The sequence below is a fragment of the Dendrobates tinctorius genome, unplaced genomic scaffold (genome assembly GCF_039654945.1).
Source record: "Dendrobates tinctorius isolate UK_male_01 unplaced genomic scaffold, ASM3965494v1 ptg000169l, whole genome shotgun sequence".
NCBI lineage: Eukaryota > Metazoa > Chordata > Amphibia > Anura > Dendrobatidae > Dendrobates > Dendrobates tinctorius.
In genome coordinates, this window is record NW_027361836.1 from 1605154 (window position 1) to 1626144 (window position 20991).

Below are 20991 nucleotides of genomic sequence, written 5' to 3' on the forward strand. Positions count from 1 at the left end.
ATGTATATTGCTGTCCTTTACACAGTACCCTCTCTTGTTATGTACAGTACCGTCCCTTACATATTGGATTATATAGAGCCCTGTTTTTTATTACATACTGTCCTGTCTTGTTGGCTGTATAATGCAATGATGGCTGATGGAGCATGGGAAAGCTTCCTTTCTAATGGAGGAGCTGATGGACTGGTAGTTTGGTCACCGGCTCCTCGATCAGCAGTCATTTTATATCTAAAAAGAGAGGGGACTATGTAATAAAAGTGGGCACTGTAAATAACAAAATTAACAAGAATACACTATGTAAATGACAGCACTATACATAACAGCATAGGAAGCTATATAATAAGGGACGGCATCATATGTATATAACTAGAGAGGATGATACGTAATAAGGGATGGTGTTATACATAATAAAAGAGGAAACTATGTAACAAAGGATGGTGTTATACAGAATTAGTGAGTACACTATATACTAAGGGACTGTGTTAGACATAATAAGCGATAATGTCTTCCTCCATCTCCCCCTGTTCCTAAGGCCATTATAAGTCCCCTTTCCTCCCATCCCAATTCCCCACACCCCTCATTGTCCTCCTCCCCTCGCATCCCATTATTGTCCTCTCCCCCACCCCATCATTGCCCTCTTCACCACCTCCATCATTTTCTTCTCCCCCCACCACTGTCTTTGCTTTCTCCCCCACCACTCCCATCATTGCCCATTCCACCACCTCCATCATTTCCTCCTCCTCCTCCACCACCCCCATTTATTGCCCTTTCCACCACCACCATCATTGCATTCTCCCCCACCACCCCATCATCATTTACTTTTCCCCCACCACCCCATCATTGCCCTCTCCATCACCCCCATCATTGCCTTCTCCCCATCACTCCCATCATTGCCTTCTCCTTCACCCCATCACTGCCTTCTCCCCATCACTCCCATCATTGCCTGCTCCATCACCCCATCATTGTCTTCTCCCCATCACTGCCTTCTCCATCACCCCATCACTGCCTTCTCCCCATCACTCCCATCATTGCGTGCTCCATCACCCCATCACTCCCATCATTGTCTGCTCCATCACCCCCATCATTGCCTGCTCCATCACCCCATCACTCCCATCATTACCTTCTCTGCATCACCCCCATCATGGTCTTCTCCCATTACCCCCTCAAGGCCTTCTCCCATTACCCCCACATGGCCTTCTCCCATTACCCCCTCAAGGCCTTCTCCCATTACCCCCTCAAGGCCTTCTCCAATTACCCCCATCATGGCCTTCTCCCATTACCCCCTCATGGCCTTCTCTCGTCACCCCAGGCATCATAGCCTTCTCTCCCCATCACGGTCTTCTCATGTCCCCATCTCCTCCAGGGCCAGTCTAACCTACAAACACACACACAGACATACACACACAGACAGACATACACACACACAGACATACATACATACATACACAGACATACATACACACACACACAGACATACACACACAAACAGACATACAGTACATACACACAGACACCACCTCTCTCCTCTCACCTGTCTGCAGCATCGCCCGCGCTTCCTCGCTCACACAGCAGCGGTCGCTGAATGATCCCGTCATTCAGCGGCGGCGCTCCTCTGTGTCAAACAGGAAGCGCGGCCTCCGGGCAGGAAGCAGGACGGACCCTTGCAGCTCCGCTCCTGCTATTCCCTCTAGCAGGCAGCGGAGCTGCTGTGATCGCTCCCTGCCCGCCGCTGCACTGCACTGTGCCTCCGCGCTTCTCCCACAGAGAGGAATTGCTGCTGCTGCCGCGCTGCCCCCACACATGTGCCGCCTGGGGCGGACCGCCCCCCCCCAGCCCCCCCCCCACGCTACGCCACTGCCGGGGATGCTAGATTTCTCCTACTATGCCAGTGTCTGCTGAGGTGTAGTGGGGTGGGAAAACTTGCTCATAGCAACCAGTCACAGCTCAGCTTCTTTTAACCAGCTCTGGTGAAATGAGAGATGCTTAGTGATTGGTTGCAAGGAAAACTGTTGCTCATAGCAACCAATCACAGCTCAGCTTCTTTTGAACAGTTCTGGTGAAATGAAAGATGTTTCGTGATTGGTTGATGATACACACACACACATACATACATACATACATTCAGTTTTATATATAGAGATGTACCATTGACAATATTGTTGCCTGCAGTACTATTCACCGGCCACAGGAGGCCACTGTTTCCCCTGCAGCTGCTTGATGACTCCGGCTTAAACTGGTTTGAGAGGCAGTTAAAGTGAATCTGTCACCTCATTTTTGCCCTATGAGATGCTGCCACCGCCATCAGGGGCTTATCTACAGCATTCTGTAATGCTGTAGATAAGCCCCCGATATAACCTGAAAGATAAGAAAAACAAGTTATACTCACCCGGTCTGGTCCGATGGGTGTCGCGGTCCGGTCTGGTGCCTCCCATCTTCTAGCGATGACGTCCTCCTTCTTACTTCTGCCGTGGCTCCTGCGCAGGCGTACTATATCTGCCCTATTGAGGGCAGAGTAAAGTACTGCAGTGCACAGGCGACGGACCGCTCTGACCTTTCCCGATGCCTGCACACTGCAGTGCTCCCATTTTTATGCGTGTCTGTACCTCTTCATTTACCTGGCCTGATAAAGGCCCCTGTACGGTGCTGAAAGGTGTAGCCTCAATAAAGTTACTGCACCTCTACCTATGAGGACGCACCTTTTCCAGCAGAGCCCGGTGGTTACTTGTTTTTCTTCTGCACCCTACAGCTTTTGACTCTTTGATGACATGTCATCTTAGCGTAGGAAGTATTATGGAATCCAGTAACAAATCTGCTTTAGTTAATAAAAAAAAATATAAACGTGTTACTGCAAATTAATCATAAATCAGACATGTATATACATAATAAATACTTTATTGAGATACACAACTACATAATAAAAATAAAATGTAAAAGTTAATATTAAAAACAAAAAACAATGAAAGCAAGGAGAGGCCGGTGAGACATAAAATAATAAAGCTAAGAAAACAATACAAAAGATAGCCACCAGATGGCAGAATACTACCAAGGAGTGATGATAACAGGTATACATAGGTATATAGGTATTGCCAAAAAGTGTATGGTGTGGTACTATGATTTAATAAAGTATTATATATTTATTATATTGTTGTCAGGGGTCCTTGCTTTTTTCTCGGATGACTGTATATCCAAAAAGTTAATTACAATGCAATTCTGCGAGTTGGTTATACAGAGATTTGGAGCAATGTAATGCACAGAAATAAAATCAATAGTGAAGAGATAAAAATGTATTATAATTTATGATCAGACAAACTCACAAACTAATACTAGAAAGAGTCACCACATCAGCCTCTACCTCAGACCCCAATAGTAATATTTTAGGCATTTTTGTGTGCTATTATCTATATTGGAATTACTTATTGGACTAAATCCCACCAAGGACAACATCTGCACAGAGTTTGTATGTTCTCCCCGTGTTTGCGTGGGTTTCTTCAGTGTACTTCATTTTTTCCCACATTCCAAAAGCATACTGATAGGGAATCTAGGTTGTGAGCCCCATCAGGGACAGTGATGATAATGTGTGCAAACTGTAAAGCGCTGCGGAATATGCTAGCGCTATATAAAAATAAAGATTATTATTATTATTATTATTATTATTATTATTATTAGACTCTATCTCTCTTAGTTAATGAAAGGTTGGCACTGATCTGCAGACGACGCTTTCCACAAGAGCTCACGATCTCCAACTGGAATCTCTGACATGCTTCAGTAGTTGTGAATAAAGTTTTGTAAGATTCCCCCAATCTTTAGACTTTTGGCAAGAAGTGATGTAGAAAGCCTCTCCATGTATGTGCTCCAGGTATTGTATGGAAGATTTCAGGCTTTTATTACATTAATGCAGCTTTAACTTTGACTATTCCAAGAAAACACATGAGCAGCTCACGTTTCTCTCCCACCAGTAGTTGAATCTTTATTGTGTATTCGCCCTGGGGAATAGAAGAAGAAGAGAGCTTTGTGCTTTACATATGGAATAAAGATGCGACTCTAAATTAGTGACGTGATGACCATTGTCAGAATACTGGCTGAACGTGCCAAATGTAAAGGTTCTGTGTAGCCAATACCATTCCTATGTCAAATCTACCGAAATCAATATGTAGTTTGCTCCATGAAAAGGCATGACATCCAAATAAGTCAACTAAGGCCAGGGTCAGGCTTGCGAGAAACTCAGACTAGGCTTGCGAGAAACTCAGACGAGCCTCACGCGTCAATACCCGGCAGTGCCACCAGCACTCGGATCGGAGTGCTCAGCTGCATAGAAATACACGCAGCTGAATGCTCCGATCCAAGTGCCAGGTATTGACATGCAAGACTTGTCCAAGTTTCTCGCAAGCCTGACCCCGGCCTAAGGCTGAAAAAAGGGAGCGTATATATTACTCCACAGTTTACCTTTATAAGACATGCGTGTGAAAAGATTAGATGTCAAAAGTAAGGGAAGTGAGAAGCAGCAACACTGAGTCACAAAAAAAAGTGGGAGCATATTGATCTGACTACACATTACTAGTGAGCTCCCCCTAGTGGTGGCTACAGTTTGCTATTCTGTTATTACATGTATTGTATGTCTATACTAGGAAAAATATGTAGGAAAAAAAACACACAACAGAATCAATAAACTTTTAAAACTATTTAAACAGAAAAAAATTAGACTTAAGGGTGTATGTTCATTTTGAGTGGACTGTGTCATCAAAAAAATCAGGTTTGTATCTTGAACTTTTATTATAAAAGGTTCTTTAATTATTACCATTTCTATGACACTATTGTGGCGCCCCTGAGGGTTCAGTCGCCACAGAGGTACTACGCCTCCTCCTGAGGTGTGGTACCCCACCATTCAGGTAAGGTGGAGACACCTGACCACACTCCAACACCTGCATCCCACACAACACAGTAGTGTAGCAAAGCACCTTTGGTGGCTCCCTGCTTGGAACACGAAGAGTGCTGGGAGGTGGGTGGAGCTTAGTCTGCACTAGAGAGCGGGAGTTCTTTAGGACTAGGTCAGTCTGTGAGAGAAGATCCCCTGAGTGGGATGGATTGAAGGAAGTGCTGCAGCAGACTTCAGTGACCTGTGTCTGCTGGCACAGGAAGAGATATTCAGAAAGCCTAATTCTCCATAAGATAGTTTTATACGGAACGTAAGGAGAAGAGGAGAACTAAGGATTAGGGTTAGAGCAGAGCCCTTCCTCAAGTTCACAGCGCAAGGCCGGGGTCCAGTCCCCGAGGTTGTATGGATACTAATGGTCCTGCGACAGACATCGGAGGAATAGAAGTTGTCACCACTTTATTCCCAGACAAGACTTGGGGCACAACAGCAACGTGAGTGAGCCGGGACTTAGTAGCAAGGAGTCCCCGAAGCAGGCTAAAGCTGTCTGCCGTACAAGTAGAGTTCTAAGAACATCTGACAGGAGGAACTCCAGTGTAACTCAGTACTGTGAGTACTTCACTACGAGCGCTAAGGAGGGAGACGTTCAGAAAAGGCACATATGTTGGCGGAGTGTTGGAACGGAGTACTTCATCTTGCCTGGAGGTTGGCTGAGCTCCTGACCCGGAGGACACGGCACAGATGCGGGCACCTGTACGCACAACAGACTGAGTAAAGCTTTGGAACTACATGCCCTGGTGTCCTCCATTTATTCCTGCGCCAACACACTCAGCATTGCTACATCGCCGTGCCTAACACTGCACCATCTACGTCTCCTCACTCTCTCTTCATCTATACTGCCCTGGGACTACAGCTCTACCTGTGGAGGGCCACAACATCATTGCTGCACCACACCATTTGTCCCAGAGGATCTGTCTGCAGCGTCGGCTTAACATCTTCATTGCCGAACACCACAAGTGGCGTCACGAATCACACACTTATAAACTTTAATCATCATCCACACGTTCAACATCTTCCCTTTTACAATGGACGCCCAGGGCCACTGACCGGGTCACAGCTGCCGTGACATCTCCCATTGAAATCAACGGGCCCGGCTCCGAGTACCCCGCCGCCCTGGGTGCGAGGGCGATCCACTATTATTCTTGAAATATTCTTTCCACATTGACCACTGATGCGATCACAAAGAGACTATAAGACTTATAGCTCTCTTGATATCTGTATAGTGACCAGGTACATCCCTGATTAAATATCATTTGTGGAACAACAGCAGCACAGTGGCTCAGTGGATAGCACTGCATCCTTGCAGCGCTGGAGTCCTGGGTTCAAATCCCACCAAGGACAGCATCTGCAAGGAGTTTGTATGTTCTCCCCGCGTTTTTCCTAAAACTCAGCAAAATTTGGCCAAGTTTCCACTAAGGGCTCTTTCAGACGTAAGAGTTTCCAGTAGCAGCACGGGCCGCAAAATGTCCCGCAAACGTGCACACTGATGACACATGAATGACATCCGTGTGTCATCAGTGTGGCATGTACTGGCGCCTGGGAATCAATGGTACGGTTTGCACTGTTCCCCCGCGCCAGGTGCTGAAGACAACTTATGTGGGGAGGAGGACTCCCAGACAGTGAAAGGACAGGTACCCAGGGGACCGCCATCAGGGTTCCTGAGGGAACGATACTGGGAAGACAGTAAAACGAAAGGCTTGACTGAAGTTGTCAGGGAAACGGGGCGGGGAAAGCTTAAAGGAGCAGGGGGCGTGCTGAAGTGGCAGTTGACAGAGAGCAGGACAACAGACAGGAAGCCGTGTGAGACAGAGAGGACCGAGGGAGTAGACGGTGTGTTGTGGAGAGACCGACAGGGGCCTGTGAAAGGAAAGCTGCGGACTCACCGACTAGTGACACATGAGAGATTTGCACCGGCGGCCACTCCCAGCATACGGTCCCATACAGCCACTCCCGCTGCTTCCCACCCTGTTGTGACAAGGCGGCGACCTCTGGCGACCGCTGCGATGACAGACCATTCCTTTACAGCGGTCAGGACACTGCCCCCCTGCCTTCTCCCACAGCTGCGGCCCTGTCATCACCGGCCTCAGGGGGTGCCACCTCGCTACAGGTGGTAGTAGAGGCCCCCGTCCAGTTTGCTAAGGGGCCCTGAGCAGAGGTTGGTGAACGGTTATATTTAGAGACTGCGTCATAACTCAGCGGTGAGACGAGAGCCGCAAGGAGACGCCTGTTGCGCCCCACCGTCATCGTTTCTTCAGGGCCGGTTGCGCCCCACCGTCATCGTTTCATCAAGGCCTGTTGCACCCCACCGTCATCGTTTCTTCAGGGCCGGCTGCGCCCCACCGTCGTTTCTTCAGGGCCTGTTGCGCCCCACCGTCATCGTTTCTTCAGGGCCTGTTGTGCCCCACCGTCATCGTTTCTTCAGGGCCTGTTGCGCCCCACCATCATCGTTTCTTCAGGGCCTGTTGCGCCCCACCGTCATCGTTTCCTCAGGGCCTGTTGCGCCCCACCATCATCGTTTCTTCAGGGCCTGTTGCGCCCCACCGTCATCGTTTCTTCAGGGCCTGTTGCGCCCCACCGGCATCGTTTCTTCAGGGACTGTTGTGCCCCACCGGCATCGTTTCTTCAGGGCCTGTTGCACCCCACCGGCATCGTTTCTTCAGGGCCTGTTGCACCCCACCGGCATCGTTTCTTCAGGGCCTGTTGCGCCCCACCATCATCGATTATTCTGGGCGTGTTCCACCCCACTGGCATCGTTTCTTCAGGGCCTGTTGTGCCCCACCGTCATTGTTTCTTCAGGGCTTGCTGCACCCCACCGGCATCGTTTCTTCAAGGGCCTGTCGAGCCCAGCTCCATCCCGGAATATCGAGGCGTCAAGGTAGCTGCATCAGCGACCTCTACGCGGCCACGCCTGCGATCCTGACAGACCCCTGGAAGGATAAGTTGTCCATAGGAAATAAGGACCCTTAGTTCGGCCGTACGTGGCCTGCAACACCCGGACTAGCCGGATTAGTCGCATTTAATATAAGAAAAAGTGTTGTAAATGTTATTGAGCCCCTGCGAGGACAGTTTGCTTTTGCCTATTTGGTTTGTTCAGCAAAGCCCCAGCGGCACCAATTTATAAACGTTTATTTTACAAATCACACTCAGTCTCGTGTCTCGTCACTGCATCCTGAGAACCTGTCTGAACCCTACACTTACATCACTGTCCCCTCCACGCGTTGTGATCAGCGCTAGCAGGGGACGATGTTGCGAGTTGTATTCAACTGTTAACAGTGAGAGCAAGCGGTGGCTGATGGGAGTATTCATCAGCCGCTCTCTGCACTATAAATAAATTTAAAAAAATGACTTGGGATTCCCCTGTATTTTTAATAACCAGCCAGGCAAAATTGACAGCTGAGGGCTGCAACCCTCAGCTGTCAGCTTCATCAAGGTTGGTTATCAAGAATAGAGGGATCCCCATGCCATATTTTTTAATTATTTAAAAAAATAACTTTAAAAAAACAGCATGGAGTCCCCCCATTTTTGACAACCTGTCAAGATAAAGCAGACAGCTGGGGCTGGTGTTCTCAGGATGGGAAGGGACCATGGATATTGGCCACCCCCAGCCTAAAAATAGCAGCCCGCAATCTATTAGATGCACCAATTCTTGCGCTTTGACCGGCTCTTCCCGCTTGCCCAGTGTCAGTGGCAAGTGGGGTTCATATTTGTGGGGTTGATGTCACCTTAGTATAATAAAGTCCTTTATTTGAAATAAAAAAACACACTTTTCCTTTTTTTATTCAAAAACAACAGCTTTACTCACCTAACGCCAATTCCACTAAAGCCCTTGTCTCCTGTAATAAAACAAAAATAATAAATAACCATATCCCTCACCTTTCTGATGTTCTGCCCCACTCTGTAATCCATGTCTGGGGAACAATAGTTTTCAACCTGGACGGTGCCAAGATGCAACTGTGCAGGCTGAGAACCATTGGAGAATGAGGTGCTGTTAGCGCAGCCTCAGTGACCAGCGGTGAATTAATCAACGTTACCGCAGGTCACTGAGGCTCAGCTCAGTGACTTCACCGCAGTTCATCTCAGTGAGTTCACCGCACTTCACCATGGGTAGGATTTTTGACGCACTTTCAGATGGCGCATGTTAAATCCTGCTGTCATTGATAGAAAGCGGGATTTACAGTAACTGATTAACAGCCGGAGGTGGAGCATCCTTATTCATTGTCCAAAAATTGTCCAAAAACTGTAATCCCTTGAATGGTCACCAAGTCCCGAATTAAACAAGACCTCAGTTTTGTTTGCCCAAGGGAGATGTAGTAAAATGTGTCAGCTTAATTAGGAGTGTGCGCCAAGTTATGAATTTGGAGCATCTTTTAGCTACCATACGCTTGGAATGTACTCCAAATCAACTACAACATTCTTTTGACATAATTTACAATAAATTATGATGAATTTGTTGGCCATTCTCGGCCAATCTTCCTCCCAGCTAAATATCTCCCACTTTTCAAAAACAATGAGCTCTGAGACGTGTCAAAAAGACAAAAGTAACAACATTTTTCATAACTGCGAGTTTTGTGGAAGTTTTCAAAAGTTTAAAAAGGTTTTACGTCTTGTTAAATTAGGGTCTTTGTGTGTATAGCCAAACCTCAATAAGGATTGGATTCATGCAGCTGCACCTGTATAAGGTAAATCTACAGAAAAGTGAAGTGGTAATGGACAGGAGTAATTCTATAATTGAAGCAGACACAACAAATTTTTATGACTATTTTATTCATTTCTGCAGTTTTGCAACAAATACAGAAATTGAGTCCAAAAAGAACATAACAAAGGTATAATCTACCCTTCATTACAGTACATGTCTATACCCAACGTACAGTAAAGTAACATAACATCACAATACCTCTACAAACTGCAGCCTCTTAAAAAGTTTGCGTCGCTGAAGTATAGTCAGGGTTTCTGTAAAGAAACTAACATTTAGAAAAAAATATTCAGACAAAATAGTACAATATTCACAGCAGATATTCTACAACTCTTTTACAGCATATTCCTATATTGTCTCGCATGTTCGCATGATGGATGGAAGACAACAAGCAAATGAATTGGCTGCAACGTAATGATTCACCATGACATCCTCTGCAGCAGCGGCCACAACCTTCTTACCTCGAGAGCCACAGTCAGCCCTGAGATGGTTATGAGCCGCAACTAGCTGAAGTCCATGACTGTCCAATTATAAGTTCTTATGCCGTGAAAGCCCCCTTATACAATTCTCATGTCCTGAGTGCCCCCTTGTAAATTGTCCATGCCATGAGTGCCGCCTTATACAGTTCTCATACCCTGAGTGCTCCATTATAAAGTTCTTATGTACTGAGTGCCACCTTATACAGTTCTCATACACTGAGTGCCACCTTATACAGTTCTCATATCCGGAGTGCCGTCTCATACAGTTCTCATACACCGAGTGCCACCTTATGCAGTTCTCATACACTGAGTGCCGTCTCATACAGTTCTCATACACCGAGTGCCACCTTATACAGTTCTCATACACCGAGTGCCACCTTATACAGTTCTCATATCCGGAGTGCCGTCTCATACAGTTCTCATACACCGAGTGCCACCTTATGCAGTTCTCATACACTGAGTGCCGTCTCATACAGTTCTCATACACCGAGTGCCACCTTATACAGTTCTCATATCCGGAGTGCCGTCTCATACAGTTCTCATACCCTGGGTGCTCCATTATACAGTTCTTAAGTACTGAGTGCCACCTTATGCAGTTCTCATATCCTGAGTGCCGTCTCATACAGTTCTCATACCCTGGGTGCTCCATTATGCAGTTCTCATACCCTGAGTGTTCCACTTAAAAAGTTCTCATGTCCTGAGTGCCCCCTTATTGAGAAATTATGCCACAACTGACCACTTAAACAATTATAATGCCCCGAATGCCCTCTTTATAAATGAATAATGATCTGAGTGCCAGTCATAAAGTAACAATGCCCCAAGTACCTTCCTCGACAAGTAATAATGCCTTATTAGAAACCAATACAGTTGCGAGTGTCACTGGACTGAGAAGACAGCCATGAGCCAAACACAAGAGGCTCATGAACCCCTGGTTGGTTTCCCTGCTCTGCAGCCATGGCTGCTCTCTGTTCTTTGAAGGTGGGAATGAGGTTAGCGCGATATTTCCAATAAATGTAGATAGCAGAGAGTGCATGCGCCTCAGGCCTTATTCACACTAGCATCATGGGTCCAATTTTATTAAAGGAAGTCTGTCAGCAGATGTAGCAAAGTTCAGTTGTTGAACTGTGTATAACCCACCCACACCACAGCTTTCTGTATACAGTGTATAGTGACAGAGCTGGGGGTATGATTGGACCAGGAGGCACAAGACCGGTTGTCCTGTAGTGATAAGCTCCTGATGATAAAACACTGATTGTATTGAAACTACCTATAGTAGTCCTAGGGAAGGGTGCCCTCATCAGTATGTCCGTATCCATATTATTAATTCTATTTAAGCATCATTAATTCCAAGGTGCTCTACAAATGAAGGGTTTACAAGACATAGCATGACAAAAACAAGGACAATAAACCTGAGCCAAATAAGAAACAAACTGAAGGAAAAAAGGATCCTGCGCTGCCCATGAGGGCTTAGAATTTAGACGGAAGGTGGGAAACAGACAATAGGTGAAATTGATACTTCAATGTTATTTTGGCACTCAAAACATGGGGGGATTGCCAGACGTACACAGACAATCTGCTTATGTTTTGTGGCTGTCTAACAGCCGCAAAACATGGGGCTACGGGGGACTTGAACATGTCACTCGAGCACTCACGATGCTAAATATATACTTGAGCTCCCTCGGCAAACTCGAGTAACGAGCACTTGCACTAACCACTATTACTTATTTTTAGAGCACCATTGAATCCATGATACTGTACATGAGGAGGGGTTACATACAAAACACAAATATGAACTACAGTGAACAAACTAAAATCACAGACTGGTATAGAGGGGCGATGGACCTGTCCTTGTAGGGTTAAAATCTACAGGGTGGGCTTACAATCTACAGAGAGGGCTTACAGTCTAGAGGGCGGGCTTACAGTCTACAGGGTGGGCTTACAGTCTACAGGGTGGGCTTACAGTCTACAGGGTGGGCTTACAGTCTACAGGGCGAGCTTACAGTCTACGTAAAACATTGATGAGGGATGGCCACAGGACAAAGGGGTGCACCAACAATCAGCAGACACGCACAAAGATTAGATAATATACTATGAATATTCGATAACCAGTTTATAAAGCAAATGAAAGGATGGTAGGTGATCAGTGTTTAAGTAACAAATACAATGACAGCAGTTGCTCTCAATAATACTGACTAAGAGTATACACAGGCACACAAACAGAATAAACAGTTATATGAGGGCAAAATACAATGCAATTAACCCTTTCTATGTACTTTAGATAGCAATTTTCAAAGTGTCCCTTACAGAGGCCTTTTCTCCTAACTAACTAGACCTCTATAAGGCTATTTATATATGGGCATATATATTCAGATGTAACATCCCCTTGAGAAAGCTGGTTGATGCTGGGCGAAACGCGCGTCGGGGGTCTCCTGCCGATCCATCCTGGTGCCCCATACCTGATCCTTATAGGTAAGCGCCGTCCTACACCATAATCATGCCCTTATGGGTCACATTTAACTGTGTTGGGCGGCCAACTGCCGGGACCTGTTGCAATTATCTTATGGGTATGGCACACCGATGCTTTGGGGTCTTTTTTCTATGGTTCTTAGGCTATGTGCACACACTGTGGATTCACCTGCGGGTTTTTCCATGCGGAACCGCAGGTAAAACCGCAGGTAAAGTGACCTGCGGTTTTCCTGCGGTTTGGCCTGCGGTTTCACGCCTCTACTATGTTGTGTGAATCCGCAGCGGAATCCGCAGAAACAATTGACATGCTGCGGTTTATAAACCGCAGCGAAACCGCATGGAAAAAACCGCAGCGTGAGCACAGCGGTTTTTAAAACCCATAGGGTTACATGGTACTGTACCATGTCTGCGGAACTGCTGCAGTTCCGCAGGGCCAAAAACGCTGCGGAACCGCAGCAGAATCCGCAGCGTGTGCACATAGCCTTATTCTGAGCACAGTGTTGGCTCTAGCACAGAGGCCATTTTACCCTCATTCTGTGATACTGCATACATGTCCTATTTTTCTTTAGGGACATTTACATACTACTCATTTTATTGGGGGTTTATATGTGCCTTTATATTTATATTTCTTGTGCTGACACTGAGCTGTGAGATACCTACCCTCATTTTCTCCCTTTTTCCTTAGTGTATCGATTATTATGTAATTTTTGTACTCATTTTGTACTACTTTTTGATATGTCACTATTATGATACTAATAAAATTCTTGCAATTTTATATGCTCCGCTGTCCTCCTATTCTTCGTACTTTAGATATTGCCTACTCGGAGCAATTTTCAAAGTGTCTCTTACAGAGGCCTTTTCTCCTAACTCAGGCTAGTTTCACACTAGCGTTTATTCCACGCAGCGCACAGCGCCACTAAGCCCTGCCCCCTGCCGGCTCCCTGCCCGCCCCATCCAGTCACCGCCGCCTACTATTGCACATGGACGCTTGCGATCTGCGCACCCTATCTTTAGCATAGGGTGCGCAGATCGTGCGCTGGCCGTGCGCTAGTAGGATTTTGGCGTGCGCTGCGCACTTTTGAAGGTGCGCCCGGGTGCGCCGAACGCAGCATGTTACATTTCGTCGCGCTCGGCGCACCTTCAAAAGTGCGCAGCGCACGCCAAAATCCTACTAGCGCATGGCCAGCGCATGATCTGCGCACCCTATGCTAAAGATAGGGTGCGCAGATCGCAAGCGTCCATGTGCGATAGTAGGCGGCGATGACCGGATGGGGAGGGCAGGGGGCGGGGCTTAGCGGTGCCGTGCGCTGCATGGAATAAACGCTAGTGTGAAACTAGCCTAACTAGACCTTTATAAGGCTATTTATATATGGGCATATATATTCAGATGTAAGATGATACTCTCTGAATCTGAAATAGAAGAGTCCTTGATGGGCTGAGTCTCAATAATCAAAAATGCCATCTTGAAGCTCTTAGGGAATGTCGATCTCTCCAATGTAGGGCCTCCATAAGTCCTTAGCTATAGAAATGACATCTTAAAGGGAACTTGTCAGCAGTTTTGGCTGATATAAGATGCGGCCATCACCTTTCAGGGCTTATACACAGCATTCTATAATGCTGTATATAAGCCCCCAACCTAACCTGGAAGAACTGAAAAATAAGTTTTATTATACTTACCTGCGGGGCGGTCCAGTCTGATGGGTGTCGCTGGTCTTGGTCTGGTGCCTCCCATCTTCTTATGATCGCCACACTCCTGCTGGCTTCTTGTGGATGACGTGACCGTGCATCATCCAAACAGGCTCCCCGGCATTGCGCTCCTGTGCTGGAGTACTTTGCTCTGCCCTGTTCGGGACTCTTTGACCTTTTCCGGAAAAGGTGAACTGATTTTTTTTAATGTCACCCAGTAAGTTCTTAAATAGAAAGTCCCTGAATATAATGTGAATCACTGTGCCCCCTGAATAAAAAAAAATAGGATATTGTGCCCCCTGAATATAAAATTAATATACTGTGTACCCTAAATGTAAAAAAACACATATTCTGCCTGCGCTGGAGGACAGACAAAAAAGGGCCCCTATGAATTGAATTGAAAAGAAATATATACTGTGCTCCCAGTGTATATATTATATATTTAGGTAGCACAGTGTATATGCTGTGCCCTTACATATAAAAAACATGCACTGTATCCCCTTCAAAGGGATTGTCCAGCCTTGGAGTACAAGCTTGCAGTTACTCTATGTGACTGCAGACTTGTGAATCGTCACATCATACGCACAGTGTGTGAGGATTTTCCAGTGCCGGCAGTGGGTGAGTGCGTGACCCCCAATACGCAATTTGCAAAGCCAAGTAAATGTTCATGGCCATGCTCAATGTAAGTGTATTGAGCAAGGCAGGACAATTCCAGCCGGAATGTTGCCGGAAGTGTGTAAATTGCATACTGGCGGTCGTCACTTGACCGCCAGCTCCTGGCGTCGGTGGATCCTCACAGCACCCAGTGTGCACGATGTGAGGATTCACAAGTCTGAAGTCACAAAGAGTAACAAAAAGTGTCTGCAGTCTTGTACCCTAAGGTCAAACAACCCATTTAATATAAAAAATATACACTATGCCACATAAATATAAAATAAGATACAATGTGTTCCTTGGGTAGGGAATAAAACAAAAAACCCACTTACCTCCCATCAGATGCGCCTGAGGGACCCGGTGTTTTTTCTGGTGCAATGACATGACTGTGCCATCAGCGGCATCTTAGAGAAGGTCCCAGGGTGCTAGGCAGAAAGGCGCTTGCTTACTGCAGAACTGCTGTAATATTCAATGGAACCTGTCCTTTAAGGCCTCATTCAGACGTTCTTGATTTTTATTGTACATAAAAACACGGACCATTGCTCATCAATGTTTTGAATCTAAGTTTCATCAGAACTTGATGAGTTTTTACCATTAATATTTCATCAGTGATTTTCTTGCATCAAATAAATAACTTTCAAAGCTTCTGCTATACATTAAAATGTTAATCACATACAGCTGACGGCTTGTTTGCTGATGCTGTCCATGATTTTTACAGTCCCATAGATGGATATTTTTGATGTGAGAGTTGGATCAAAAACAGCAAAACAGCCCGAAAATGTGGACAGCTATAATGGTTACATGTTCTATAATATGCAGCTGTCACACAGTGACTAGGGACTGTGGGCACTTACCTGGTCCCTCAAACTAGGGGCGCCCTAGTCTATCCCTGTTCCCCGGATTACCACGGAAGGTGGAGACGCCTAGGTCACATACCTTGCTATTCTCCTATCTTATCTTTAACCTCTTCTTTCCGCCACCCAGGGAGTAGTGAGGCCGAAGTGTAAAAGATTACACTACCCAGACAGACAAGGGAAGACAGACAGGGATGAAAGGAAACTACAATCATACAAAATATACTTACCAAACAACAGAGTGGAACACAGGAGAGAGATGGGTAGGAGAATACACATAGGTGAGGATAAAAAAGCACTCAAACCAATTCCACGCAGCAATCTCCAGAACAACTCTCCAAACGCCTACTCCAAACACAAACTACTCCTCCAACCCAAACCAGGCAGAAAGAACTATCACTGGCATGGTCAGAAGCAAGGAGGGTTCTTATACCTGCAGAGAGTAACAAACTCAGAACAGCGGATACCACTCAAGACAGAGAACTCCAGAAGTCCAACTAAATTTAACCCTTACAGCGGCAAAGCAAATATAGCCGGAACTCCTAATAGGATAGTGAAGCCGTTCTAACTACAGCAGGTACAGTCATATGTTAAAGTTTGGGCACCCCTATTAATGTTAACCTTTTTTCTTTATAACAATTTTGGTTTTTGCAACAGCTATTTCAGTTTCATATATCTAATAACTGATGGACTGAGTTATATTTCTGGATTCAAATGAGGTTTATTGTACTAACAGAAAATGTGCAATCTGCATTTAAACAAAATTTGACCGGTGCAAAAGTATGGGCACCCTTATCATTTTCTTGATTTGAACACTCCTAACTACTTCTTACTGACTTCCTGAAGCACTAAATTGGTTTTGTAACCTCATTGAGCTTTGAACTTCATAGCCAGGTGTATCAAATCATGAGAAAAGGTATTTAAGGTGGCCACTTGCAAGTAGTTCTCCTATTTGATTCTCCTATGAAGAGTGGCATCATGGGCTCCTCAAAACAACTCTCAAATGATCTGAAAACAAAGATTATTCAACATAGCTTTTCAGGGGAAGGATACAAAAAGTTGTCTCAGAGATTTAACCTGTCAGTTTCCACTGTGAGGAACATAGTAAGGAAATGGAAGAACACAGGTACAGTTCTTGTTAAGCCCAGAAGTGGCAGGCCAAGAAAAACATCAGAAAGGCAGAGAAGAAGAATGGTGAGAACAGTCAAGGACAATCCACAGACCACCTCCAAAGACCTGCAGCATCATCTTACTGCAGATGGTGTCACTGTGCATCGGTAAACAATACAGTGCACTTTGCACAAGGAGAAGCTGTATGGGAGAGTGATGCGAAAGAAGCCGTTTCTGCAAGCACGCCACAAACAGAGTCGCCTGAGGTATGCAAAAGCACATTTGGACAAGCCAGTTACATTTTGGAAGAAAGTCCTGTGGACTGATGAAACAAAGATTGAGTTGTTTGGTCATACAAAAAGGCGTTATGCAAGGAGGCTAAAAAACACAGCATTCCAAGAAAAACACTTGCTACCCACAGTAAAAATTTGGTGGAGGTTCCATCATGCTTTGGGGCTGTGTGGCCAATGCCGGCACCGGGAATCTTGTTAAAGTTGAGGGTCGCATGGATTCAACTCAGTATCAGCAGATTCTTGACAATAATGTCCAAGAATCAGTGACGAAGTTGAAGTTATGCAGGGGATGGATATTTCAGCAAGACAATGATCCAAAACACCGCTCCAAATCTACTCAGGCATTCATGCAGAGGAACAATTACAATGTTCTGGAATGGCCATCCCAGTCCCCAGACCTGAATATCATTGAACATCTGTGGGATGATTTGAAGCAGGCTGTCCATGCTCGGCGACCATCAAACTTAACTGAACTGGAATTGTTTTGTAAACAGGAATGGTCACAAATACCTTCATCCAGGATCCAGGAACTCATTAATAGCTACAGGAAGCGACTAGAGGCTGTTATTTTTGCAAAAGGAGGATCTACGAAATATTAATGTCACTTTTATGTTGAGGTGCCCATACTTTTGCACTGGTCAAATTTTGTTAAAATGCAGATTGCACATTTTCTGTTAGTACAATAAACCTCATTTGAATCCAGAAATATAACTGAGTCCATCAGTTATTAGCTATATGAAACTGAAATAGCTGTTGCAAAAACCAAAATTGTTATAAAGAAAAAAGGTTAACATTAATAGGGGTGCCCAAACTTTTACATATGACTGTATATGTGTCACCAGACGTGGCGATTGTCGGACCCTGCTGTGGTTTCCCCCTCACAGCAGCTAGGTCACGTACGTGACTTACATTTGTCTGAGGCCTTGGTCTGTGGCCCCACATGATGTAAAAGCTGTTTTTTTACGCAGAAAATCTCCTACTTGTGGGCGTGACTGCATGAAAATTCATGCTCACTGTGTATCTACTGACACTGCTTTTTACGGTTGTAGTGCACATGTGTTCCCAGCACCATGCTACTTGCTGCGTTCGCCATTTTCCTCCTTCCTGTGTTAGGCCTCATGCAGCTCTTCCAACTCTGCTGCATACAGTGGGTATGGAAAGTATTCAAACCCCTTTAAATTTTTCACTCTTTGTTTCATTGCATCCATTTGGTAAATTCAAAAAAGTTCATTTTTTTCTCATTAATGTACACTCTGCACCCCATCTTGACTGAAAAAAATAGAAATGTAGAAATTTTTACAAATTTATTAAAAAAGAAAAACTGAAATATCCCATGGTCATAAGTATTCAGACCCTTTGCTCAATATTGAGTAGAAGCACCCTTTTGAGCTACTACAGCCATGAGTCTTCTTGGGAATGTTGCAACAAGTTTTTCACACCTGGATTTGGGGATCCTCTGCTATTGTTTCTTGCAGATCCTCTTCAGTTCCGTCAGGTTGGATGGTGAACGTTGGTGGACAGCCATTTTCAGGTCTCTCCAGAGATGCTCAATTGGGTTTAGGTCACGGCTCTGGCTGGGCTAGTCAAGAATGGTCACAGAGTTGTTCTGAAGCCATTCCTTTGCTATTTTAGCTGTGTGCTTAGGGTCATTGTCTTGTTGGAAGGTGAACCTCTGAGGTCCAGAGCACTCTGGAAGAGGTTTTCATCTAGGATATCTCTGTTCTTGGCCGCATTTATGTTTCCTTCAATTGTAACCAGTCATTCTGTCCCTGAAGCTGAAAAACACCCCCATAGCATGATCCTGCCACCACCATGTTTCACTGTTGGGATTGTATTGGGCATGTGATAAACAGTGCCTGGTTTTCTCCACACATACCACTTAGAATTATCACCAAAAAGTTCTCTCTTCATCTCATCAGACCAGAGTATCTTATTTCTCATAGTCTGGGAATCCTTCATGTGTTTTTTTTTTTTAGCAAACTCTATGCCGGCTGTAATATGTCTGGCACTGAGGAAAGGCTTCTGTTGGGCCACTCTGCCATAAAGGCCCGACTGGGGGATGGTTGCAGTGATAGTTGACTTTGTGGAACTTTCTCCCATCTCCCTACTGCATCTGTGGAGTTCAGCCACAGTGATCTTGGGGTTCTTCTTTACCTCTCTCACCAAGGCTCTTCTTCCACAATTGCTCAGTTTGGCTGGACGGCCAGGTCTAGGAAGACTTCTGGTGGTCCCAAACTTCTTCCATTTAAGGATTATGGAAGCCGCTGTGCTCTTAGGAACCTTGAGTACTGCAGAAATACTTTTGTAACCTTGGCCAGATCTCTGCAATGCCAAACTTCTGTCTCTGAGCTCCTTGGCCAGTTCCTTTGACCTCATGATTCTCATTTGGTCTGACATGCACTGTGAGCTGTGAGGTGTTATAGAGACAACTGTGTGCCTTTACAAATCAAGTCATATCAGTTTAATTAAACACAGCTGAATGTAGGAGTAGAACCATCTCAAGGAGGAGCACAAGGAAATGGAAAGCATGTGACTTAAATATGAGTGACTGAGCAAAGGGTCTGAATACTTATGACCATGTGATATTTCAGTTTTTCTTTTTTACTAGATTTGCAAAAATTTCTACATTTTTGTTTTTTCAGTCAAGATGGGGTGCAGAGTGTACATTAAAGGGGTTGTCCGGCCTTCTCACATAATCTCAGTGCATATCTGGGCTGCAGAATGCTGACAATAAGTAATTTACCTTCTGTGGCGAGTTTGCAGGGTTTCCAAGATATGATCTCTTGCTTCTAAGAAAAACGTCCAGGGGGGGTGTGTTCTGGCATTGAAATGAGAACTGGCCGTTTCCTCCTGCCCTCTATAGCAACAACCCCACACTCAATAGCAACAGGCCCTCCCCGACCACATGAACAAGCCCTCCTCACACAGTAACAAATCCTCCCCCTCTAGCAGCCTCAGTGCAGAGAGCAGACCACCCAGCTGCTCATCCCCCAGACACACGCTGAACAGTGATCTATGGAAAGTGAAACTATTGAGGAGAAAACGACCAATTCTCATTTCAATGCCAGAACACACACCCCCCGAACGTTTTTCCTAGAAGCAAGAGATCATATCTTGGAAACGCTGCAAACTGGCAACAGAAGGTGAATTACTTATTGTCAACATTCTACAGCCCAGATATGCACTGAGATTATGTGAAAAGCCCGGACAACCCCTTTAATGAGAAAAAAAAATTAACTTTTTTGAATTTACCAAATGGCTGCAAAGAAACAAAGAGTGAAAAATTTAAAGGGGTCTGAATACTTTCCATACCCACTGTATATAATATCTGCAGACACCTGCAAAAGAACACATGGATAAAAAGCTGCAGGAATAAAAGCAGCATTTACTCTATAAACTTGCAAATGATGGGTTAATCTGCAGGTACATACCGTCAAAATCATGTTAGGCTGCCTTACCTGAACAGCAGCTACAGGGAGAAAATGAAGCTATATCCTCCATGCTCCCACTCGCCTTCAGTCATAGAGGTAGTGCAGTGAGTGCAGCTATAATCACTCACTGTAACACTCATTGACAGCCTGTTCCGCACACACACACTGCACAGCAGGCTGTCAAAGTGTGGGGAGTGATTACAGCACTTTCACAATATAGTGATCAGTGACTCTAACAACTCCCTGCACCAGTCCTCAGACATGAAGCGAGCAGTTGCATGGAAATTATAAGTTCATTTTCTCACCGTAGCTACTGCTCCAGTAAGGCAGCCAACCTAAAATGATTTTACAAAGAATCTATTACCAGGTTTTTGTTGCTCCATCTGAAAGTAACATGA

At 45.3% G+C, this 20991-nt stretch overlaps 1 protein-coding gene across 1 annotated transcript in view; it reads right to left on the bottom strand.

The window, feature by feature from the left end:
- Positions 1-2873: 2873 nt before the first annotated feature.
- LY96 (lymphocyte antigen 96) overlaps positions 2874-20991 on the bottom strand; it is a 56152-nt gene continuing 38034 nt past the window's right edge. The window contains exons 4-5 of the mRNA XM_073550777.1: positions 9822-9877; positions 2874-3980 (exon numbers count right to left, since the gene is read on the bottom strand). Of these exons, the coding sequence (XP_073406878.1) occupies positions 3882-3980; positions 9822-9877 (155 nt within the window). The 3' untranslated portion in view covers positions 2874-3881. The remainder of the gene's footprint in view (positions 3981-9821; positions 9878-20991) is intronic.